The sequence below is a fragment of the Phalacrocorax carbo genome, chromosome 7 (assembly GCF_963921805.1).
Source record: "Phalacrocorax carbo chromosome 7, bPhaCar2.1, whole genome shotgun sequence".
Lineage (NCBI taxonomy): Eukaryota > Metazoa > Chordata > Aves > Suliformes > Phalacrocoracidae > Phalacrocorax > Phalacrocorax carbo.
The window spans coordinates 4,927,471-4,947,723 of record NC_087519.1 but is presented as its reverse complement, the minus strand read 5'-3'; the positions used below and the strand labels follow the sequence as shown (position 1 = coordinate 4,947,723).

General features: G+C 45.6%; 1 protein-coding gene across 2 annotated transcripts in view; it reads right to left on the bottom strand.

Moving 5' to 3' along the window:
- IGF1R (insulin like growth factor 1 receptor) overlaps positions 1-1,958 on the bottom strand; it is a 199,523-nt gene extending 197,565 nt beyond the window's left edge. The window contains exon 1 of one of the 2 annotated variants that reach the window (XM_064456157.1): positions 370-1,958. In XM_064456157.1, coding sequence (XP_064312227.1) covers positions 370-901 — 532 coding nt within the window. In that variant the 5' untranslated portion in view covers positions 902-1,958. The remainder of the gene's footprint in view (positions 1-369) is intronic. The other variant, XM_064456156.1, reaches the window with a different exon arrangement.
- Positions 1,959-20,253: the final 18,295 nt, after the last annotated feature.

Here is a 20,253-nt window from a genome sequence, read left to right as displayed (position 1 = left end):
CCGCCCCGGGAGTCCCCTCACACATACACACACACACACACCCCACCACCGCCCCGGGAGCCCCTCACACATACACACACACACACACCCCACCACCGCCCCGGGAGTCCCCTCACACATACACACACACACACACCCCCCACCGCCCCGGGAGCCCCCCTCACACACACACACACCCCGGGAGCCCCCCACACACATACACCCCCACAATCATACCGGGAGCCCCCTCACCCCCCGGGAGCCCCATTCCCCACACCCTCACACACACCCCCAAACACCCACAGACAGCCGACGCCCTCCCAGCCCCTCACACGCCACGGGGGCCCCTCGCCGACCCCCACCCCCCCCGCCGACACGCACCGTACTCACTTTCTCCATTTGTTGGCCACAGACAAAGTGCGGCGAAGACGAGCAGAAACCCCCAGACGACGGCGAGGGACCCTCCTCCAGCGCCAGACTTCATTCCTCTTTTTTTAATTGGACAAAATCCCCCTTTCCGGAAAAAAAAAAAAAAGTCCAAAATTGTTCGCTTTCTTTTCTCTCTCCGTCCTCTAAAAATAACGAAGGAGGCAAAAGGCGGACGAGAAGCGGAGCTGGATAAATAAATCCACGTTGCCTCAAGAAATTTAAAAAAAAAAAAAAAAAAACAACAAGACCCTTCGGACTGGCAAACCGGAGGGTTTTTGAGGTCCCTGGGTGTTGATCTTCCGGAGCAACCACACCAAAAATACAACAGATATTCAAGATGTATTAACAGCAACAACAACAAGGCATGAAAGCCCCGGGGCGACGCTGTCTGCGGGGCGGCGGGGCGGGCTCCGGGGCGGGGGGCGCCGCCGCCTCCCCTCAGCGCTGGCTGCAGTGGTACATCGTGCACAGGAGCCGCGAACATGAGGCACATCGGGGCTGGCAGTCTGCATCTTCAACCTCCATTTTCAAACACCGCACACAGAGGCAGGGCGCGCACACACACACACACAGAGACACAAAAACCGGGAGGGCTGCGGGGGGGGAAAGGGAGGGGGAGTGCGACCCAGACAATCTTATTACAAAACAACAACAGCTTCTCCCTGTCTCCGCGCGGGGACGGGGCTGCCCTGGCGGGATCCCCCCCGGCTCCTCTCCCCGCTCAGCGAGGGGGGGGGGGAACAAAAAAAAAAAAATTCCAAACAAACAAACAACAAAAAAACCCACCCCACGGACAACCACCACCCACAACACCACCACAAGTCCGGCTGGCTGCAGAGACTCGAAATGCGGAATTTGGAAGGAAAATGAATTAAAAAGGCTTCCCCCCTACTCCTCCTCTTCCTCTCCTCGGCGCCGCTGCCACAGGCTCCTTCTCAAAAAAAAAAAAAAAGGGAAAAAAGAAAAAAAAAAAGAAAAATCCAGGACACACACACAAAGCAGCAGCAGCAGCAGCAGGGCGAGCGGAGCAGCTCAGCACCCCGCCTCCTCCCCCCGCAGCTCTCCTCCTCGCATCCCTCCGAGCCGCCTTGCCATCGCGCCGGGGGCGGGGGGGAGGGGGGGAGGACGACAACAACAACAACAACAACAAAAACCACCCAGCGAATTTGTAAATCCTTTTTTTTTTTTTTTTTTTTTTCCTCCTCCTTTCCTCCTCCTCCTCTGGGTGTGCGCGCGCTGCAAACCTTCCCCTCGCGCTGCCCAGCCCAAGGAGGGGGGAGGGGGAGCCGGGAAGAGGTGTGCGTGTGTGTGCGTGTGAGTGTAAGCCGGGGTGGCGGCGGGGGGACGAGGAAGGCGATCCGGTTTGCTGAAGGTCAAAGCCCAGGAGCTTGTTGCGAAGGGTCTGTAATTCCTCCGGGGAGGGAAGCGGCGGGGCGGGTGGGGGGGGGGAAGGGTCTGCTGCTCCTCCCAATTAATTCGCCGCTGGCTTGCAGCACGGTTTGCAGCGCTCTGCCGCCGCGTCTGCCCCCCTTATCCTCCTCCTCCTCCTCCTCCTCCTCCGCGCTGGCTCCCTTTGCACGACGGCGAGTGAACGCTGTAAACAAGAGCCTCGGCGTCGCGCCGCCGCCGCTTCTCCTCTCTGCGGCCGCGCGGGGACGGGGCTCGCGCCCGCGCGCCCTCCCTCTCCCGCGCGCACGCGCCCTCTCTCGCGGGGAGGCGCGCGCTCACACCCCGCACACTCCCCCCTCCGCCCCCCCCCCACCCCCCCCCGCGGGTTCCCCTCGCCCAGGCGGCGGCGGCGGCGGCGGCGGCGCGCGCGGAGGCGGCGGCGGCGGCGGCGGGGCGCGAGCGGGCGCGAGGCAAAAGCCGGAGCGGGGCGGAGCGGAGCGGAGCGGAGCGGGGCAGCTGCACCCCCCACCCCCACCCCGCGCTGCCGGGGGCCGGGCCCGCCGCCCCTCCCGCCTCCTGGGCTACCGGGGGAACGGGGAGGGGAAGCCCGGAGGATGGGCTGCACCGAGCGGCCTGCGGCGGGCGGCCCCCTGCTAGCGTGAGCACCGCCGTGTTCCTCAGCAATGAAAAAAATACATATAGAAAGGAAGGGAGCGAGCTGGGAGGAATGAGAAACTCGTAGCTTTGATTTTCACGTGGTCTGTTTATTTATTTACTGCGTTTAGTTGCTGTTGCACGCCTGGGTCGAGCGCCGGGGAGCAGAGCCTGGGGCGCGCCGCTCTCAGGGGTGCAGCTCAGGCAGGAGCGAGGGGAGGGAATGCCGAGGCTTGGCTCACCTGAGGCAACGAGCGACGGCGGGACGCGTGGCCCCTTCCCTAGTCGCGGTCTCCAGCGAATACACCAATACTGCCCGCTCCGCGTGTTCCTGCACCGCTCGCTCGCCTCCTGCAATGACACTGTACGCCCAGGCCCCGAATGGGGAGAGGCAGGATGAGTTGAAGCAGAAAAGGTTTCGGCTTTTCGGGATCAGAAAACGTGGGCCGCGTTCCCACTGTTTCGCCGAAGCTCGTAGTAGCCATGCTGCACAGCATATGGATGTCCTGAGTAATCACACATTTGTTGCAATACTTTGGCATGGGGAGATATCAAAATGATGCTGAACTATAAGAAAGCAGACATCTGTGAGCATTAGCTGTATTCTAGTTTCTGGGTTTTTTAAGAGCTACATTAAGAAATATGCAAATGTCACATTGTTAATGCAAAAGTCAAAATTCAGTTTTTACGTTTAAACCTAAACTCTTCTTGCACATCTTGTACTATAGTAGCCATCAGTTACATTACTACGCAGGTTTCCGCAGCCTTGTACGTGTTTTTCTCCGTCCATTTTTATACCATTTGCCTCATCGGAACGGTCCTGTATTGTTGTCTTAGTTACACATTAGCTCTCGTACCCCTTAGGAAAAACAAAAAGGCTTTATTCTGCGTCACTGGAGTCAGGGGGAAATCCACCCCCGAGCACCACAGGGGCAGAACTGCCACACGTGCCCACGTATCCAGGGCTGTGTCAGCAATTCAATAATAAGTCAAAACAGGGGCGCAGGCCCCTTTGGGTGCTGACACAACTCGCTCAAGGTTCGGTGCAGGAGAGTAAGGCATTTACATTTGAAACTGTCCTAGACTGCCGTGTGTGTGTGTGTGTGTGTGTGTGTGCGTGTACCAGAGGCTTTAGCAACCGTGCACGCATTTTCAAGGCTTCAGTTAAACGGGGCCAGAAAGGTCTTCCTGTCCAGTAAATTTTTACCATTGCTCTGTACAGCTGTGCCTCAACCTAGTGTGGGTCCTGAGCAGAGCAAGCGTCCTTTCTGTGCGTGCTGTGGCATGGACGCAGCGTAAATCGTAATGTGTTATTTACAAATTAACGTATTGTTGGGTAAAGCCAGAGCTGAAGTGGGAACTGGGTGTCTATCGTTTATCATTCAGCTGTCATAAAGAACTTTTATTATTATAAAATAGCCTTTCTTTCATTACTTTGACAAATAGGGCGAGTCATGGACAAGCACGTTGTACTGGATGCCATGCAAGCAGAGAACAAAAAGATGCGCTGTGCCCCTAGGGAGCTTACAGTCTCCTATAAACAGAGTCCTGCAGGTGTTGTAATATTGTTTCTGGAACCTGTCAGATTCTTTTAAAAGGGAAAAAAAAATTATAACAACAGCGCAGCGATGAAGTGGAGGCATTCGCAGCGCTCCCCGTCCTCCTGAGCTGCCAATGTAAAATTCGTAGTTTGGAATTATTTGGCTGGACTCTGCCAGGACATCTTTACCTCTTATGCTGCGGAGGTATATGGGAAGAAGCCATTTTCCTGTGAATGCTGAGACACCGCTAGCTCTGTACGCTTTAAGAGGTTAAGAGGAGAGCTGTGCCCAGGGTTCAGCTTTCCTCACCCTTTCACATGTTCAGCAGCTTTCAGTGCCAGCCATGCACATACACATGCTCAGCTTCAGTGCACGCTTTTAATCAGATGCGGTTCCTGTACGTTGGCGTCTTTCTCCAAGACTGGTCCTGTTATTTTCAGTGGAAATTATTTTTTAGTGTGTACAACCACAGCACGGCCGTATCTTTGACTATGAAAACCTCCAGCAAACTGTGCTACATGCGCCATGTGCAAAATTAGAGAGTTATAATTTGGACAAATTAAAGGTAATTTTCATGGTAATGTGCAAAGGTGCTTCACGATGAAGTCTATTTCCTTGTCAACGCTGTATGGCTCTGCTTTTCTCTACAGACCTGCGCAAAGGAGGTTGATATGAACAGTGATACGCTTCTATTTATCAGGAACCCAGATCTGGCATCCTGCTCTAGGCTGAACAATACTCAGATCCTCAAGGCAACTTGAATGGCTTAAGCCTTTCTTTGGATCGAGAAGCAACTAAAAATGTTTTGTTGGAACTTCATCACAAGAAAGCAAAACCAACTGAATATAAAAATACCCAGCCCAAAAGGGAAATGGTTCAGCCAGTAGATTAAATGAGGTGGTCAAAAACGGAAAATTCCTGTAGATCATGGTCTCCCCAGGTCCATCTGAATCCATCAAGGATGTGTTAGAGAAGGCTTCCCAAGCTGTGGCCATTTGCCATCTTTGCTGAGATTTGGTAAAACCATTCCTCTGTTTTTTCCTAACCTGTTTATTTTCTCAGCTCATTCTCCCACCAACTTAGACCTCGTTTCCACCTTTTCTGCCTGCTGCCTCTTGCCCAACAGCTCAGCTATAAACTGTAGCAGTCACTGGTCTTTTGTTATTGCCCAGCAATTTGCTGCGGTCCCAATCCTTGGCAATGCCTCCTACACGAGACCACTAATAATAAATAGATCATTTTAAAAATGAGGTGTGCGCTGTTCAATGTATATTGTGTGTTGAGATTTGTGAAAAGTTTTCCCCTCCTTTCTTTTTGCACATAAAGTCTAAGCTATAATTTTCATTAGTGTAAGAAGTCATTTTGTCATGACTTGATCTTCCCTGATGGTAGAAAATTACTTTCTTCACTGTCCCGTTGGTTCTACAGTCATTCTTCCTCTCTGTTTGCACTGGGCTTCATGCCTCCCCTTTTTTCACTGCTGGTTTATGGCCCTTGAGATAGACAGATGGACAGAAAGAAACACATGAATACACACACACACACATTTTACCCTCTGGAGTGTGATGCCGAATGCCACCAGCATACCTGCGTCCTGTTTAAAATGCCGCTTAAGTGGAAAATTCAGGAAGTGTGGCAGTAGGGATGAAACAACGCGGTTAAAACAGCCACTGACCCCGGTCTCTCAAAACATATATCTGCCCAAGGCAAATATCCTAATACTCAGCCATATTTTAATTTTAACAGCAGCCTTACCGCTGCTTTCTGGGGCCACCACTGGGGAGAAAGAGGCCTCACTATTTTCCCTGCCTCAGTGCTCGTACTCCACATAGGCTTGACTAGACTTTATTTTGGCTTCTGCAACGCTTTCAGGGCAGACTGACCTCTTTACCAGACGCTAGCTTGTCATAACCTTTAAGCATCTGAACAATTTGTATTACCAGCATAAGGGAGTAGTTGAAATTTATTCTCCTGCCTTCTCCAACCGTGTCAGCTCTCCAGGACAAAGGTCAGCCATCGCGGAGCATTGCCCGTGTGCTCGTGTCTGCTTGAGATGCTGCTTCTTCGGAGGTCCCTGCAGCTCCTTCGATGGCCTTCGCCATGCTCCCAGCAGGAGAGAGCACCCACCAGAGCTGCCCCCTCTTCCCTAGGGCTCCTTAAGTTGCCAGCTCACCTTGTTCAGGCTCCATTTCAGGCTGAACATTTTTGTTGTAGGTAGGTGTGGGTAGGAATTACGTCTGGGCGAGTGATACGTGTTTTACACAGCTTGGGTGAGCGTGATTTGTACACCTGAAGGACACATTCAAATCTTGGCCATCACTCCTTCCCCCCAAAATGTCCACATATAAACTGTGTTTTGTAGGCTCAGAGCAAGCCCTTCAACGTTAGGCAAAATGTGGGTTGCCCGTTTTTACCACGTTTGCCACTTTTTGCCACCTTTTGCTCTGACATGAATTACATCATGTACCAATGATCTCCATGGGCTCCCAACTGCAGGAAAACACTCAGTCTCCTCTTGGCAAGGGGACAGGAGCACGGCACCCACTTGGACGCTGGGTGGGCAGGTTGTCATTAAATCCTCTACAGTGGTCGAGGTGTCTGTAGAGCCTCTCCATCCACCGGCCGTCTTTTCCTTCCCAGATCTGCAGCGTTGGGCAGGATTTTGGGTAGAAGTAACCGTCTCGCCATAACAGCAAGAGGGCTTAGCAGAATCCCTGCAACTGCAGGAGCCCAACCTCTTCAGACAAATGGAGGAACAAAAAATAAAAAGATTGGACATTTGATGTGTGCAATGCCCGAACACCGGAGTACTAATCAGATAGACCCAAATGAAGTACACTTTTTTGGCTCTGAGCAACTTCTAATCCTCCTCGCCCTAATACTACTGCAAACAGTGGCTCAAAATCGGTCCCTTCTGGGGCAAATAAAAAGCACAAGGGAAGAAAGGGTATTGCTTATTACTTCTTTCCCCCACACGTCCCTTCTTCAAACAAAGAGTATGCAGTTACATGGACGATTTAGGGGCAGCAGCTGAGCAGGAATAACTATAAAATTCATGTTTTAATAACAACAACAATAATAAGCACACAACAGCATTTATAACCCTAGTTACAGGCCTGAGATGATATATCCATAGCAACTGCAGCAAGTGGTGAATGCCGTATATTTAGAGTTCCCGTGCACCTGCCTAAAATAGCCACCGATAAATTATGCTGATGTTTGTGCCTTTTTGACAGCGTTTTAAAAGGCTGTCAATGCACTCTGCAATCGCGCCGAGCCTTCGTGGCACGGCACAGCAACAGCAATTTCGCTTCCCTACCAAACCTCCGCGTTCTCATGTTTGCCTCCCCTTTCGTGTTTCTGAATGTGACAAATTAGTCAAAAAAGTCACCTCGAAGGTGAGCGTGGCGGCGCGAGTGAGCGATAGGTGCAGGGGAACAGCTGCCGCTTGCTTCCAGCGTCTGTCGGCTTCCCCGCTCCGGCACCACGGCTGTCAAAACGTGCCTACCATTAATGTATTGAATTAATAAACTGTTGCAAATAATTTGGGCTCTATCTGGCTCCTGTTGCAGACGGTAGCAACGTGATCACGCTGTATATTAATGGTGTGCACATAAATAGTTTACAAAGAGTTAATGAATGACTGAGAGGTATTTGAATACATGGCTAGTCAGTTGTGGAGATTGTTACAGAGTCCAACAGGTCAATCGCGTGCCTCTAACCGTGGCGTATAAGCATCTACCAGACCATCTGTTAATGTGCTTACTACATTTTATAACACAAACTCCTGATGTCTGCAACGTGCTTGTAACAGCTATTAATCGTGTATTATTAACTCTTCCAAAGCAGCATATATTTTAACTTCACTACGTATTGTTACCAGCAAGAATTCCACCAGCCTAACTGGGGGACAGATCAGACTTGTACCCCATGTAATGGGTAGAAAGGATCTGTCCCTTGTATATTATTTTTTGCATTGAGCACTTTGGGTTTGCACCTCTTGAACTTTGGACATACATGAATCCTAGGGAACATAAACCGGGCCCACCCGGGTGCCCTCTGGGGCAACGTGATGCCGACCCACAGCAGGGAGAGGGGCATGCTCTAGTCACATCAACACCTGGAAGAAACTTGCTGCTTTTTCCAAATGAATAGTAACATCCATCCCCAGATCTTAAAATGTGTTTATAGGCAATTCATTCACAGTTCATTCATAAGGGGGATAATTATTGCTACTGGGAAGAAAGGAACGCAGGTGCAGATTGGCTCTAGTGACTTTAAGCTCACCCCTTTTACCTGCAGGAGAATTAAAAGGACCATGAATGCTTCTAGGCTTTTTGGTTTGATTTTTTTGTTTATTTGTGGGTTGTTGCGTTTTTTTAAACCTCAGGTATACAATCATTTATTTAAAATAGGTTTCAAAATAAACCTCTTGTTTCTCTCTGTATTTGCAGTTGACTCCAGGTGGAGCTGGATATATGCAAATTAAGATTATTTGTTCTAGTTCATCAGAACATATAAATGGAACCCAAAATAAAGTCAGTAGTGGCTTAAATTATGGACAGTAATTATTAATTTCTACCAAATCTTTGATAAAGTTCTACACAGAATAAAAAGACCTAAACTTTTCATGTGCATGATACATACAAGAATGTGTATTTTTACGTTTTAATTTATTCAGGTTTCCATCATTTCTATGACATGCTAGCATCAAAACTCCTTCAAACCTAATGAAATCCAAACAGTCTTACATTTGCAAGAAGAAAGAAAAATGTTTATTCAAAAAGATTATGGAAAAGCACAGGCTTAAAACTAATAAATCGGATCTCCAGCATAAAAAGCAAAAAAATGTTTCCGAAAATCATTGAAGAAAAAAAACAACAAACTGGCTCCTTCTTGGCTGAAATAGGATTTTTGACTTCCTATAAAAACCAAGATTGGGCCAGGTGTTTTTTCAAAGAGATCAAATTATCGTTAGATTTTAGGGTAAAATAATGTACAACTGTGAATGGCTGCATATACATTTAAATGATATTGAAAATATTTTAAAGCAGTTGGAACATATTTCCAGGTGGTTTGGGAATGTGTAAATATTAGCACATTCTGAAGGTTGGTTTTAAAAGGCCCTTCATACTCGATAGGTCTTGACATCAATTTTCCCCTAATTTATTCGCTCTGTGTGTGCACGCATGTTAGTATACTGTATGACCACCACATATTTTAAAATGGATGACTCATATAGGTTCAGTGGCAGCAGAAGGAATATTGGTCTAGAGGTGGAGAATGTGGAAAGAAGGTTGTTAATCATAAGCAACTTGGAAAAGAAATTCCTAAACAGTCTTTTCCAGGACATGCCAAATACAAGAAATAAAAATACTCCTTTGAAAGGTGGCTTTCCTTTGGCGTCTGGGTCCTCACCGCCTTTATCCCATTCCTCTACCCTTATTCTTTCTACCACATATGAGCGTTCAGAGTGGGCGCGATGCTCACGCTATGAAGCAAATACGTCATTCTCAATACATTGTTTAGAAAACTAATGCATTTAAACAAATGAGTCAAACGTTTAGAAGGCTCTTGTTTTGTCTGTTAATGAAATGGGCTTGAACAAGAAATACCAACTTCAAATATTTTCAAACTTTGGGTCAAATCAGAATACGGGATATGGATCTACTGCTGGCTTTGTTTAGAATCTTAAAAGAACTAAAACTGTCTTTCCTTCTTTTTCTTTTTTTTTTTTAATGTGAGGCTCCAAGATTATTTCTTTTATTGCGGTCTTAATTTTCTCTTTCTGTACTTCTACCTACAAACAACTTGCCAAGAATACATGTGCTATGTGACTGGACTGGTTCCATAACAGAGAAATTACTCAAAAAATGGACTTTGAATCTCAGTTGTTTAAATACCAGCCGCTTATAACCCCAACAGAGACAAACTGTCTCCTTTACATAATGCTTTTGTTAACTTCTCTGTATTCAACGCCATGTGGATACATTCAAGCCACTGCTTTTTTCTGGATGGACTCCTCTAGCCCTGTCTGTACTTTTATTCTGCCACTGGAGACAGTCACAGCTAAAATTCAGTCCAAATTGGGAAGATGTAGTGCAGCAGCTCTTGAGACCAGCCATCAAATATCTTATACACTTATAAGTATACCTTTCTTAGTGACTTTGGACCACTATTCCAGCAAGTTAACAAATATCTGGGATAATTAAGAGATTTATCCAAAAGATTTGGGCAAAACAATCAAAGCATTTCCACTAGCATCTCTCCTAGCCACACACTCCCCATTTTCTTCTCTCCGAGCATTTCTGAAACTGGTATTCATGCAAATGAACTGGGGGAACACTGAGAATTTGTCCTTCAGCATCGTGTGAGCTTCTGGATTTGTTTTGTGCAAGAGAGTTGTCATTTGCCTGGAAGTTCCCATAGTGAATTTATTGGTCTTCTGACGTTCCTGGCGCCAGGTCTGCATTCCCATAAAACAAGCCAGAAGAAACTTTGGAAACAGAACCTTTATAGTATCCACATATTGGGCCATATTCAACTCCAAAGTCAGCAGGTGCAACTCCCATTGATTTCAGTGGGAATTCTGTCTGCTTACGCGGGAGCTGAACTTGGTCCATAGTATCTGGGCATCTTTCCCAAAAACTCTCTTCACTGAATGCAGGGAATGAACCAAAGCTTAATACACTTCTCCGCTGCCCCTAGGAAAGGAATCAGTCTGTCTTTTCAAGAGATTGTAGGGGAAAAAAATACCTGCTAGTCTTGCAAAGCTGCTTTTGCTGTCGTACCCCAGTGTGAATATCCGAAATGTTCTGATGAACTCATACTTCCCCTTGTTTAAAGACTGCCTGTCCAAGAACATCTTTTTTTGAGGCTTGAAAGGAAGAATTCATTTAGTCTCCTTTTTTTTTTATGGCACAATATTTGTTATGCAATGATTTTTAAACATCACTGAAAAAACCTTCTAATGCAAATAATTTAAGAGAACACCTCTCCTGAAAAAGAATGTGATTTTGTGTGAAGAAATGCTCTTTCTGCTAAGTCATCCTACATAGGAAAATACCCAGTTGCATTAAATAATATTTTACTTAAATTCCCCAGATGGGAAGGAAAACTCTCAGGTGCATTTTTAAGACCCTCATTCTTTAGGATGCGTCATTGAAACTGAACATATGCTGAAGTGCATTCTTAAATAAGCCACTTTTGAATAAGGTCTTACATAACTGTATCTTCCTACCAGAGGATCTGCATTTTGTAGTATTTGCTACAGTAACTGTAGATAAATTAAAATAGTATTATAATCTCTAGGCAAAATTACGTGTGGGTTAAGGCATGAGACTCCCATTCGTCAGATCTGCCAGAGCAGATTTTTCAGAGGGATGCCCATCGTCGTAGGGGCAGGATCTTATCAGAGAAGGCCCTTCTCACAAGAGTTTGGCATAGATTAGTTTACATAAATTCAGGATAAACCACTGAGTGAGATAGGAGGATGTCTGACTACTTTCTCCACCTTCTAGATCCAGATGGAAATAACTGAGACGAGACCACGCTGTTACCTGCTCAAGTCAAGTTGTCAAAATGTTCTTCCATTTAGTTCCACCATATTCACTGTCAAATATGCCTTTGAAAAATCCTCTCGTAGGCTTCCAGTTGGCATAAATCTTCCTGCGTGTGTTTATGAAATGTTATTTTCACTTTCCAACACAAAAAATTGCAGGAATTTTCCTGAGGAGGCAGCAGGGGCGGTTCCATCCAAGAGAGATGTCCTGGTGAGAAAGCAAGCTGCATAGCAGGGGTGCCAGGGAGATTTGAGCTATTTTCCTCCTTTCTAGGTGGTAGCTTTTCCTTTGCTCCACTCCAGATACTCATAGTAGCAGCTAGTACTCACAAATCAAAGAAAACCGTGCCATAATTGTGGGATCTTTGAAATTGCTCTTAATCTAAAATTTTTTCTTCTGTAGGTGGACTCCTCAGAGCAGATTTCTGGTGTAACGTATTAGCTTTACAGCCTCAAGGATCAAGCGCATAGAAGATACACCCTGTCTAGTGTGTTGAGGGGAAGCCATGGCAAAGGACTGACTGCCTTGAGCAGGAGAGAGGATTTCTACAAAGGGCCTTCCTACGAGGAGCCAGATGGCAGGACTGTGGCATTCAGAAGTGCCACTCAGTGCACCTTGAAGATACCATTTAGCTAACAAAATACATTAAAGAACCATCAACTTCTTAGACAAAGCCAGAAGAACCATGAAGGCAATGCCCAGGAAAAAAAGTCACAAGTTTTCTCAGTCAAGAGATGGAACAGGCAATGCTAGAAAATGTGGTCCGTAAAGGAGTCTTTCTTTTCAGACATTTTATGGTGGTCCTAAGCACCATTCTGTGTCAGCTCAAGCCAAAGCTTTTCCTCACTAGAAATATTTGTGCAAAGCTTGGCTTGGGAATAAAAGTGTGTTACAAATCACCGTCTGATTTTGCCAGCACTGAAGTATCTCAAGAAGTGGCTTTGAAGAGTATCAGCTCTCTGGATGGTGTCATTGCTCTTGAAGAACAAGAAGAGTGGACCTATATAGTCACATTTTTTTCCTGGATCCTGTTGTGGTTTAACCCCAGCCAGCAACTAAGCACCGTCCAGCCACTTGCTCACTCCCCCCCCCAGTGGGATGGCAGAGAGAATCAGAAGAGTGAAAGTAAAAAAACCACATGGGTTAAGGTAAAGACGGTTTAAGAGGTAAAGCAAAAGCCGAGCGCACAAGAAAAGCAAAACAAGGGATTCATTCACTCCTCCCCATGGGCAGGCGGGTGTTCAGCCAGTTCCAGGAAAGCAGGGCTCTGTCGCACGTAAAGGTGACTTGGGAAGACAAACACCATCATTCCAAATGTTCCCCCCTTCCTTCTTCTTCCCCAGCTTTCTATGCTGAGCATGACGCCATATGGTGTGGGACATCCCTTGAATCAGTTGGGGTCAGCTGTCCTGGCTGTATCCCATCCTAACCCCTTGTGCCCCCACATCCCCCTCGCTGGTGGGGTGGGGTGAAGGGCAGAAAAGACTCTGTGTAAGCCCTGCTGAGCAGGAACTATGTCATCCCTGTGTTACCAACACTGTTTTCAGCACAAGTCCAGAACACAGCCCCATGCTAGCTACTGTGAAGAAAATGAACTTTATCCCAGCCAAAACCAGCACAATCGTATGCATTAACCCTGGCATTTAAACATTGAAGCCTCCCAGCTTCCCCAGGTACCTGTGTCCCCACAGAGCACAGCACAAGCCACTCTGGCTGTAGCTATGATACAGTAGTTTTATCACATGTACTGTAATATTGTCCCTTGTAAAGCATAACGCTCTTGAGTAGGCATAGTAAACTGAAGACAATCAAGATCTTAAAGGGTAATATGTTTTTATATGTTTAGTAGCTTATTGCACTATATAACTTCAGAGCCCAAATGCAGCAGTGGTCTCTCCAAAGCACGCTATTAATATTGTATAATGAGCAGTGCTGCTACTCCTGAATTCTGGCACACCAGAGGGTGATTTCCAGCACTTCTGGTCCCTAGTAAAAATGTTATTCTCTCTACTGTGTATGTGCTTGGCTTATGCTGGGCGTAAGCAGTAGAAGAGAAGTTTTCAACTGCAAAATAAGTTTTGTTTGCTCATGGGACCCCTCCAGGATTTTTTCTCTAAGAACCGGCTCTCCTCCTCATTTTAACCTCAAGTCGGGACGTGAAGCATCTCCAGCGTTGCACAGCGTGACCTGACACGTCCCCACAGCATGAGCGAGGCTTTGGGCATTGTACCCAACCCCCCAGATAGAGTCAATGTTTCTGACAACTTCTTTCCCTTCTGCCCCAATGAGAGCGCTCCTGGAAGTCAGCTTGTCCATGTCCACGCAGGGGATAATCAATAAAAGACTGGAGCTGTATGGCAGCGTAGCCAACAGCCCTTTCCCCACTGAATGTAGATATGGATGACGCTCCTCTCAGCTCTGACATTCAGCACTTTTGTCACCTCTGGATTTTTGTGACGGTCCAGAGGACAGGACGTGTCTCCATCTTCCCATCTGCTCTCTGAGAATAGCTGGAAATGAAGGTTAAAAACTGTCCTGCCTTTGGTTTACTTTCCTCTGCCTCTCTGAAGGAGTCACAGGAGCACCGTGCCTAGAGCAGCCTCCTGGCACTACATAAGCCTTAGCAGCTGATCACAGGTTTGTGTGCCCTGAAATCTTTTCTGAGATCCCACATAAAGATGTCCATAGAAAGAATCAGGGGAGGGAAGGAAAAATAAAATAAAATAAAAAAACCCAATACCAAAACAAAGAACAAAACACCAAGGAACACCCAAAACCAAACAACCCCCAAAAAACCTTCTGGAGAAGGTTTCCAGGATCACTACTGGAGGGCAGGACCAAGCTCAGCTTGAATTACTCATGCAGTTTTATAGGGCACTACTGTACTTATGAAAAGTGGTTTTGAAATGACCCTTTTTTTGGAAGGATGACTGAGCAAGCAGCAGTACCGTGACTGCAATGCATCCCTTATTTGCCATCAGTAAGAGATATGTGGGCAACAGAGGAAAATGACAGTAGCAGTGTTTGTACAATGCATTGCCACTTTAGAAAATTTGGTTTCTGGTAATAAACTGTCACATATGCAAGGCTAACACAAATTAAGTCTGTGATACACCAAATGTCATCACATTTTCAAATTGAGAGCATCTTACTCAGAAAAGTCTCTTTCATTTTGGGTCCCAGTGCCTTAAAACAACTCTCCCGCAGCAAACACAACCCAGCACCTGAGCAATGAGCACAGGACAGAATGGAATAGTAAAGAACAGCTTTTTTCCCCCCATTAGTGGTATTTCCCTCCTTCCCACAGTAATTGGAATTCAGATAATGTTAATGCTCCCATTCTTATGTTAAAATTAATAGTAGACTGCTGGTATTTCAGCTAGACATTAATTGTATAATATTCATACGACAAATGCTATTAGTTTTAGAAATCTTCCAGATAAACTTATATAAATTTGTCACCACAAACCCATGAAGAAAACTTTCATGCATGTTGATTAGGGTTTTTCTGCAGTAATGCCAGAATCCTGAATAGTCCAACGGTAGCTGCCTGCTTCTAAATAAAAAGGGGAATATCCAGCTGCATCACTCCATTCTGTCAGTCTTTTTTTCTTTTAATTGTAAGCTTGTCTTTTCTCCCCAATATGTAACCCTGAAGAAATTACTTTCATACCAGGACTTACCTCTACAGATCATGTTGTATAACAGGTTAATATTTTACAGCTATTATCTGAATATTATTTGAACATGAGTGATCAGAAAAGGATAAGAAAATACATATAAGTCTTCTGTAGAGATCTGGTGAGTGGCTGGCGTATACTTTCTAAAAACAGGGGTCTGTAGTGAGAGCTTTCAAGGCCTTTTCAGCCACAGGAGACTCCACGAGCCCAGCTGACCCCTGACGAAAACCTTACTGGTAGTGGCATAACAGTGGTTTTTCTAGGGGCCTGGCCCTGAGCTGAGCTACAGGGCCTTACATAGGAAGGAAAACAAAATAATTGCAGTCATGCATTGGGGGAAGCGTGTAGCTTTACATTTCATACCAGCCCAGTCCCACCCTAGCCCATCCATATCAACCCGCATCTTCTCCAGGCTCCCATCTGCCATTCACTATGAACCAAAAATTATCACCTTAGAGATCCTCTGTACATCCTAGATCACGGTCCCAGAGAGAAATACCCATTGCTTCCTTCTTTTACCAGGTACACACCAGTATACTCTTATTCCCACCTGCTCATCCCTCTAGCTGGGTTTTTTCCACATCATCCACACCTGCATGTTATTTTCATAAACCCCACCCTGTGTTGCAAATAAGAGGAGATCCCCAGCTGGCATAAGCTATCAGAGATCCATTGAAGTCACCTGCCTGATGATCTTCCTGGGTATTCTAATGTAAAAGCTTAATAGCATGTTTTATTGTTACGTTATTTGCATTAGAGTTACAAGCCAGATGTTAGGATCATTATGCTGTTGCTCCTTGAAGATTGTACCAGCTATTCTTCCAGTCCTCTGCTATGTCCTCAGCTTTTCCGTGGCTTTCCCAAACAAGTGTTTGAAGGGTCAACTTATTTTCAAGGCAAGCACGCAGTTTTAATCCAACCCTCTTCTCCTATGAAAAGATGCACCACCCTGACGATGAAGTGCAAACTGGTTCAGCACAAAACACACCTAAGAAAGCTTTTTAAAAAAAAATTGGAAGGGTGAAACTTATTTTAATAACTGAAATGTTGGATATTAAGGCAAATAAGTGCTTAGCAGCATACAAAATCCCAGAAACTCCTGGACCTCAACTCTTTCCTCATGACCGTTAGAAAATGACTTTCACAAATGCTCTGCAATGCTTTGTGTAACCTGAGTTTCCCCATTTGCCTTCATTGTATTCCTTTGTGCAATTCAGACTTGTAAATCATTCCAGGAAACTTTTTATTAACTCACAAGAGCCCTCCAAGACAATATCCTGTAATTTCCACTGGTCTGAGTCAGACCTAGTCATATCAGCTGAGAAATATCCATGACCTTTTTGTGTCATTTTTCTTCTGGTGATCACAGAAAACAAAAGTAACTTCTGGATAAAGTTCTGCTTCACGATTTTGAAGGGAAAGGTTTTGCCCGCTTTTACAGCCCAGCTGAATTCACAGTGAATAATTTCATTATGCCTCTGTAAATTCCCCTTACAGCTTAAAAGGCACCGAGTATTTTTCTTTCATTGATTACAGCTGAGTAGTCTAACACAGCTGCATTTCAATGGAAGTGAAGTGATTCCTTTATATTATAGCTATTTTGCCAAGAGCATATGGTGTGAGGTGGATAAAAAGGACAACGTTGCAGACAGCCACAGCAGTCAGCACATCTATCATGCTCAGAACCTCCCATAGCACAATTTTTATGTCTCTCCATCGCTAGCTGACTCCTCCTTGCTGGGATGTGCAGTGACAGGAGCACTCACAGTGTCCCCCAAGCAGCTCAGCCATCAGATCTTCTGCTTCATCTCAACCCCAGCTCAACAGAACCCGTTTCCTCTCCATGAGCGAGAAACACCCCCACATTATGGCTGCAGGAGAGACATTAATGGGGGTGGCTGTGTTTTCCTATCATCTCGTATGCAGTGTTAGAACCAAGCAGCCCAGGTACCCCATGAGGGAGCTGCTGTTGATTTCAGAAGGGGCTGGCAGCACAGGGATGTGGGGACTTCTGTCCCACCAGAGCCACAGGCTATCAGATGAATTTTCACTGTGAATATGGCCTGGGCAATGAACTACAGGCTTCAGGGCAGCCCTTCTCACAGTGGGCTCATGTTTTATTTCTGGCAACCCCTACTGGAGAACATTCACTAATGCATCTGAAACCTCCTCCTGACAAACATGCTTCTTCCCAAGAAAGACAGAAACTCATCCTCTTTTGTTTTCATCCGTTTTCACAGTATACTTCTGTTGAGCTGACTGACATTTGAATAAGCCCCAGGAGAATTATACCTAGGACGTTTCTACTAAATATTGCTGTTGTAGTAGGAGGGTGCAAATGCAAGGGAGGCATTTGGAAGAGACTTGTAAACAGTTGCCTTGGTACTACCTAATTAGTGTTACATTGTCTGGTGGGATCCACTCCCAGGAATGTGCATAGCCTGGATTAACTTTTCCAGAGCCAGGATGGTAGACTGTAAGCATTCAAGATCAGGAAATCATTTGTAAAAGGAGTTGGGTCACTTCTGAATATCTTTTCCTGGGGGCTATTTTACTGGTGAGCAGAAAAGAAGTTGTTTAGCCTGATACTACAGCAGCTGTGCCTGCATAATTGAGGGGTCCGGGTTCTTTAATAAGAAAAATTGCCATTTATCCTCTGTCTGTGGGGCTGCTCACGTGAAAAGCAGTGTGGTCCAAGGAACCATCTCCACAGGAGGATTTCAAAGTCCTGGATTTTACTTCTAAGCTTGCTTTTGACCTGTTTGGCAACTTTGGCTACGACACTTCTTCTGCCCTTGTTCGTACTCTCTAGATTTTATTTTCCTGGTCCTGGGGCTCTACAGGTGTACTTATCTGTACGGGAGCCAAGGCACACCGAGGCGCTGCTGCAGCTCAGGGTAATACAAGCACAGGTAACATGTCTGAGGAGATTTCAGGACCATATCATCTGGGTACTATCTGAAGCATCCTTCTCTCAACACTGCCATGAATTCTTCTGTAGACCTTGCCTATGGTCAAAATAAGCTTGTGCTTTTTGGCTCTTTTTTCCTGTTCTTTTATTCACCTAATCTATCCCACTTGCTTATGTCAGCACCCGTTATTCCCACAGATTCTCCTACAAACAGCTGTGGAAGAGCCATCAGGTGAGTATGTTCTGAGCTGCATCCTTCTTCAGTACAAGTCAATGGCTTTGTACGTGACCTCAAAAATCCCGTGCCCACCAGCTATACTATCACGGAATATGGTGGTAGTTCATCCCCGAATACTCTAAGGGAAAAACAATCCTGATTTTCTCCTCAGCCAGAATTCCCAAGAACTTTCTGGAAGTCTCTCCTAGGTGAAGGACTGCTGAGAACACAGGTGCTGGTACTTGAAGCTGGATAGAAGGTGTTGTGCATGTAGGAGATATCCTGGAAAAAGAAAGGAAGTGTTCTCACCCCTCACAGAGAATCAACAGCACTTGGTGATCTTTCCTGTGGAAAGGATCAGACCCAACTTAGGATATATGAGAGATCTCATTAACACAGTCTAGCCATTTATTGCACATACTAATTACTTACTTAATGGTATTGCTGTTTGATTATTTAATGGCTGTAGCATCCCTTTTGATCATTCTTTTGTACACGCTTAAGTGTAACAATTTCCAATTAATTAAATGGCTTTGGATTTCATATTACTATTGTAAATAAAAAGAAGAGAGGTTAAAGATAGCTATCTGAATAAATTCTGGGATTCCTGAGATTCTTTTAAGTCTGTTTGCTCAATTACAGAGGAGTATTTCCAGGTTCTGAATTCTGAATTCTGAATGTACAGAGGAAGAAGTGCTGGGAACCAGCTCAGCCCACAAAACCGAGAGCAACGTTTCTACGGGGCTTCTGATAAACATCTTTGTGAAAAATTCTAAATGATGTAATTTCAGCAACTTTCCCTACCACGATTTTTTTCCTCTGTAATGCCAGCTGAATCGTTTGTCAATGTATTTAAAGTTATTTAAAAATTTTAAAACTACCCAGAAAAAACAAACTGCAAACTAAATGTCATGCAAAGTGGACACCACGACCTGACTGTGAGCTCATCTAGCATAATGTCCCTTGGAAAATTAATCAATTCCACAATAAATTTTTTTTTTTTGTTAATGAATAGCTGATTGGATTTGGTTTCTGTGAATTGACATGTGTGAGTCCACCTGCCAGTTTTTGTGGCTTTAACTGTCATATTTTAAAAGGTTTTTCCTCTTGCTCCCTTTACATCAATATGAAAAAAAAAACAACCCACATGAAGAACAAAAGGAAACTACCTAAGTGACCGCACAGTGGAAACACTGAAACCAAATACCCTGTCCGCAAAGTGATATCGAATGAACCAAGTAAACAACCTGGAAAGAAAGAAAACCATTCTTCTTATCTCTTTCAATTTTTGTAATCTTAGAAGTAATTTTCGACCACAGCAAAAATCAGACAGAAAGGCAATTTTAAGAAGCTTTTAAAAAAATGTGACAGGACGCCAGCAGAGCCTCTCCCAGTTCACTCCAGCGAGAGCCGAGTCAGGCTTGGCCAGGTCACGCTGCGTCCCTCGTCCCTCGGAGCCTGAGATGGCAAAATTCGGGTTGTTTGCTTGCTCGGTCTGAAACGATTTCTTTATATTGGTGTTGAGTGAGTCACTAGCCAGGAACTGCATATCATGCGGACCATATGCAGGGAGCTGCAAAGATCTGACTCAGAGATGTAAATCTGTGTCGTGGTGAGGCACCGGGGGCTTAGCGACACTTTATTCTTTCCGCTTTTTTTGCCATTGTGGAGGTGGCAAAAAAAAACCCTTTTGTCATTTTAGGGATGTTTACATTGGGAGAAATAAATTTCTTCTTTGTGGTTGTGATCAGAGGTGCGTGGAAAATGTGTCGGAGCTCGGATGCTCCCCGGGTCAATCGCCTACAGAAAAATCCCCGGAGGTCTCTGGCGCTGCGCTGAGCGGCAGCGAGATGATACGTGAATCCGATCGCTCGCATTCCTCTCGCCGGGA